This window comes from Podarcis erhardii (genome assembly GCF_964252035.2).
Source record: "Podarcis erhardii genome assembly, chromosome: 2".
NCBI lineage: Eukaryota > Metazoa > Chordata > Lepidosauria > Squamata > Lacertidae > Podarcis > Podarcis erhardii.
The window spans coordinates 29122630-29127720 of record NC_138498.1 but is presented as its reverse complement, the minus strand read 5'-3'; the positions used below and the strand labels follow the sequence as shown (position 1 = coordinate 29127720).

At 48.0% G+C, this 5091-nt stretch overlaps 1 protein-coding gene across 1 annotated transcript; it reads right to left on the bottom strand.

Moving 5' to 3' along the window:
- Positions 1-228: 228 nt before the first annotated feature.
- ACTG1 (actin gamma 1) lies at positions 229-4479 on the bottom strand. The gene is made up of 6 exons (XM_081849862.1): positions 4324-4479; positions 2674-2805; positions 2341-2580; positions 1629-2067; positions 1329-1510; positions 229-1159 (listed from the first exon to the last, which is right to left on the bottom strand). Exons 2-6 carry the CDS (start codon positions 2794-2796, stop codon positions 1016-1018), a joined length of 1128 nt encoding a protein of 375 aa, XP_081705988.1. The 5' UTR covers positions 2797-2805; positions 4324-4479; the 3' UTR covers positions 229-1015.
- Between the last annotated feature and the right edge of the window lie 612 nt (positions 4480-5091).

Sequence of the window (5091 nt, the reverse complement as noted above, 5' to 3'; positions counted from 1 at the left end):
GTATTAATATCCCACATAGCCAAGGTCTGGTCATGTTCACTAAAGCAATGTTTGGAAGCTATTTGGCAGCATATTAAGTTTAGCACTTATCACAAAGCTTGTAGTCAACCTGATTACTGAACAGAAACTACATTAAGCCAGAGCTATGTCACAATTTTCACTGTCCTGTCTAGAAAGGCTTCCAAAAGCAAAAGTGTGTTAAATAACTTTCCATCAGACAACATTAAGCCCATTTCATTTACTGCAGCGCTTTATTTTCCTTTCACAATGATGTGTTGGGCATTACAATTCTCAACTTCAGGATGACTTACAAATTTTGGTTTTCTACTGTCATATGACAACATTAAGGCAACGTACAAAAATCTTACATAAATTAAACCTGATGATTAAATTTACAGGTGTCAATGCAAACATTGGAGCAACTGAAGTTGAGCAACTTTGCCCTGGGTTGTCTTGTTGGGATACAGGTGGGCAAGGAAAAAACAGGTTCATAAGGCTTGGATGCGATATGTTTCCAACCCCGCTAGTAACAGTGGCAAGACAAAAATGGCCATCCTTTTCACAAACTCTTGCCAGCCTCAACAATAGTGACCTGGAATTCTTAGCGCTTTGTGTAGTGGAAGTCTGATCTTTTGCTACCCTGTACAGATCTAGCCTCAAAACTCCATTGTAACATTGCTGGTTACACTGAGACCACTGTCCCAGGTAGTTACAGACACAAGTTAAACCTTTGTATTGTATGAATGCCTCCTGTACTAGGTCCTGGGCCAGATGTGTATAGGGTAGTTATACTGCTATGTACAAAGGGAACAGTTAACTTGAGTACAGGGTCATATCAGCAACAGGTAGACATCCTCACAGGATTATTGGAGACAGGCTTCCCAATGACAATGTTGTGAAGAGAAGGCTTATTCCAGTTTCATGAGGCTAGCATGAGGTGTATATATTTGCTCAGGCAAATTTATACTGGTGAAAAACTCATGCAGCAAATGCTGCGCATCTGTCAATAGTCCATTTAGAAGCATTTACGATGGACAATGGATGGGCCAGACTCGTCATACTCCTGCTTGCTGATCCACATCTGCTGGAAAGTAGACAGGGATGCAAGGATGGATCCACCAATCCAGACAGAGTATTTGCGCTCAGGGGGAGCAATGATCTGGAAGAAAACATGTTAAAGTTAGAAAATATCTGACTATACATGCATTCAACTTTTTACTTTCTTGATATCAGCCCCGTTTTAAAAAGAAAAGATTTATGGATCAGCTATCTTCCTAAGAGTCAACTGCTTTATTACACTACCAAGTTGTGATGTAAGCCATCCTTACCTTGATCTTCATTGTGCTGGGCGCCAATGCTGTGATCTCCTTCTGCATTCTGTCTGCAATTCCAGGATACATTGTGGTACCACCAGACAATACTGTGTTGGCATACAGGTCCTTTCGGATATCAACATCACACTTCATGATAGAGTTGAAAGTGGTCTCATGAATGCCGCATGACTCCATACCTTAAAAGAAAAAAAAATCCTTAAGTATGCTAACATCCAAATAATACAGATTTACTTCCTAGGATTTAGAGCATGCTACATGTAATTTGACTTGTCACCATTGCCACTAAATGCTTACCAAGGAAAGATGGTTGGAAGAGGGCCTCTGGACACCTGAACCTCTCATTTCCAATGGTGATCACTTGACCATCAGGCAATTCATAGCTCTTCTCCAGAGAGGAAGAGGAAGCAGCTGTGGCCATCTCCTGCTCGAAGTCCAAGGCAACATAGCATAACTTCTCCTTTATGTCACGCACAATTTCCCTTTCAGCTGTGGTGGTGAAGCTGTAGCCTCTCTCTGTCAGAATCTTCATGAGGTAGTCTGTGAGGTCACGGCCAGCCAAATCAAGTCGCAGGATGGCATGAGGAAGGGCATAGCCCTCATAGATGGGCACAGTGTGTGTGACACCATCTCCAGAGTCCATTACAATACCAGTGGTACGACCAGAGGCATACAGGGACAGCACAGCCTGGATAGCCACATACATGGCAGGAGTGTTGAAGGTCTCAAACATGATCTAAATAAAGAGAAAAGAATGTTGTCTTAATAAGGGACCACTTTCATAGTTAACACACACACATGCTGACATGCAAGGTATTGGATGTAGGGGAGAAAAACCAAAAGAAAGTCAGGTAGAAATACAACAGAAACCTGAGAGACTTCAAGGAAGGAAATGCCAGGAGAGTACAGAACCCTGAAAATAATGAGAGAAGAGAAATTGTAACTTAAAGAAAAGGGGTGGTGAAATGGGAAAAAGTGGCAAGATGTAAAAGCTGCACCAATGCTGTACCTGTGTCATCTTCTCTCTGTTGGCCTTGGGGTTCAAAGGAGCTTCTGTAAGCAAAACAGGGTGTTCCTCTGGGGCAACACGAAGCTCATTGTAGAAAGTGTGATGCCATATTTTCTCCATATCATCCCAGTTGGTAACAATGCCATGTTCAATAGGGTACTTCAGAGTCAAGATACCTCTCTTGCTTTGAGCTTCATCACCTACATAGCTATCTTTTTGGCCCATACCAACCATGACACCCTATTAAGAGAAATAAACAGTCATCAGCAAATACAAAAATAAGCCATCTCATGTTAAACACAAAACAAATAGATCTCCTGCTTTGATGTTTACCTGGTGGCGTGGGCGCCCAACAATTGAGGGGAACACAGCACGAGGAGCATCATCTCCAGCAAAGCCTGCTTTGCACATACCGGAACCATTGTCAATGACAAGCGCTGCAATTTCTTCTTCCATTTTGGAGATCTGCTTTTCACAAAAAGAAAGCATTTATTAAGCAACATTGAAAAATACAGTGCTGCACTTTGGCATCATCAATGGACGCCCTTCAAACACTACAGACTTTGGCCACTAGAGGCTGCTCTGCCAACTTACCATCCAGACGAGAAACCCCACCCTCTTGTCTATATTTTAACCATGGTCCAGAGCTTTTTACTTAATTTTCCTTACTCTGTAGACCAGCTAAGAGTGTGTGTGTGTGTATACACCACCATCTTACACATTTCTACTCGAAAGTAAAGCTTATGGAGTTGAACAGGGCATATTTTCTAGTTAACTACATACGTGCCCAATGCCCCAGAATTCTTCCTCTCATGCCCCCTAGACCTATGCGCACTTTCTGATGCAGTACTACTATGGATAGTCTTCCCTGAAACCACTGTAAAGTTTGGCTTTTTAACACCTTAGCTCATTTCAATACAAAATATACCAAGTCAGAAACAGAAGGAAAGGCGTTTGAGCAGGGTGTATGCACATTAACCCCATCACCTTCAGGGATGCACCACGGGCATCAGCCCATCTTCTAAAAAGAATAACTCATCTTAGTCAACTACACTACTCCCATGAAGACTCCGTTGAACATTTAACGGGAGCCGAGCCAAACCAGGCCACAAAATTGCTCATGCACTCAAGTCCTCTGCGCATCTACTCAGAAGCAAATTCCAGTGTTGCAGTCACGGGCAGGAAGCCATATCCCTGCAGCCCACTCTATTCCGAGGCAAACCGAGCCACCCCAAAGGCACGACGCACCGGGCTCCACCCTTCACGACGTCCTGCGCAGCCCTAACCCCGCCCTCTTCGAGAACCCACCCTCCTTTCGCAGCCCGAGTGAGGGTGCCTTTTGCAGGAACCAGCCCCCACCCACCCACGCCCCCCCCCACCCCGCCATCAACCGCGGCGAAGTTAAAAAAAAAAGCCCTTTTCAGACGCTCCCGTCTTTCCCCTTCCAGCTTCAACTACCTTCCCCCACCTCCCCACGCCCAGAGTAAATTTTCTATGCGGAAAAAGTAGGGGGGGGGAGAGGGGGGCACCGCGCGCAGCAAGAAACCAAGGTTCTCGTTTCCCGCTCCATTACGTCAAAGTTTCAGGCCGACCAATCACGCCCTCGGTGCCCTTCTCGAGCCAACAGCCCCTCCTCCCCCTTTCAAAAAGCCGTTACGGGCACGAGAAGGTCGCGCGCGCCAACCAAGACCGTTGCAAAGGAACCGACACAAGATAAGCGGGGGGGGGGGGAGGTGCCGGGAGTTGGTCGAGCCTTAACGCACGACCGGGGTGGGGGTGGGGAAGGAACCGAGAGAACCCCTTAACCGCCGCCAACTGAAGGAATTCTAAGGCGCTTTTTACTCCTAAGGGAAATTAAATATAGGAACCTCTACACCTTTCTCTCACCTAAGCGCGAAGAGAGAATACAAAGGAAAGTTTAGGGTGGGTGGGGGTTGGAAGAGAAGCACCCCTCCCTCAGAATAAACGGCTGCTGAAACCTACCTGAAAGGAGGCGGGAGCTTTCAAGAGAACGAGAAGAAAAGAGCTGCTACTGCCAGATCCGCTGCCGCCGGCTGAGTGAGACCGTCCCAACGCCAGCCCCGCCCCTTTTATACCCAGGGGGTGCCGGCCCCCGCCTCGCCGGCCGAGAACATCGCCATATATGGAGATCTTTCAGAAACACGCGCTGCCATTGGCTGGCGCGGGCCGGGCCACGTGGGGCGGACGAGAGCAGCCTGGCGCCGCCTCCTCCTCCTCGCTCAACCCCGGAATCAGCATGAGCAACGAGGCCGGGGGCTGGGGGCTGGGGGGGGGGGAAGGGTCCGCAGCTTTTGCACCGGGGCCTCTCTCGTCCCGGTCCCATGTTATGTTCGCCCCCCAGGACTAAGCAGAAGGCACCGCCGTGGGATGCTCACGCCAACCAAAGCGCACATCCTAGCTAGATTGCAGCTGATGGACAGCAAGGGGAATCGAGGGTTGCCACCATTGTCACAAGTCGTGCAATGGGTGGGACATGCGGGCGTCGAGGTCTGTTGCCCTACCTGCCCCATGGGCACTGGACTGCAGTCGAGGCCCTCAATCCATCTCGAGGCCTAGACTCTCGGGCTTCTGACTTGGCCACATAAGCCATGGTAGTGTTGCAGTGGCAAGCAGTCCCGGGGATTGGCACCCACACCAGGGTTGCAATTCCTAGTGCAAGAAAGCCACAAGGTTACCTGAGCTGCGACTGCAGTGCCTTGGAACAAAGCATGATAACTGTTCTGCTTCCAT

Bases quoted from the DNA above. Each gene is read 5' to 3' on its own strand.
- ACTG1 (XM_081849862.1), bottom strand. From the start codon at position 2,796: ATGGAAGAAGAAATTGCAGCGCTTGTCATTGACAATGGTTCCGGTATG. The intron at 1,511-1,628 runs GTAAGCATTTAG...TTTTCTTTTAAG, and splicing joins CTTCCAACCATCTTTCCTTG to GTATGGAGTCATGCGGCATT. The intron at 1,160-1,328 runs GTAAGGATGGCT...GTTTTCTTCCAG, and splicing joins CCAGCACAATGAAGATCAAG to ATCATTGCTCCCCCTGAGCG.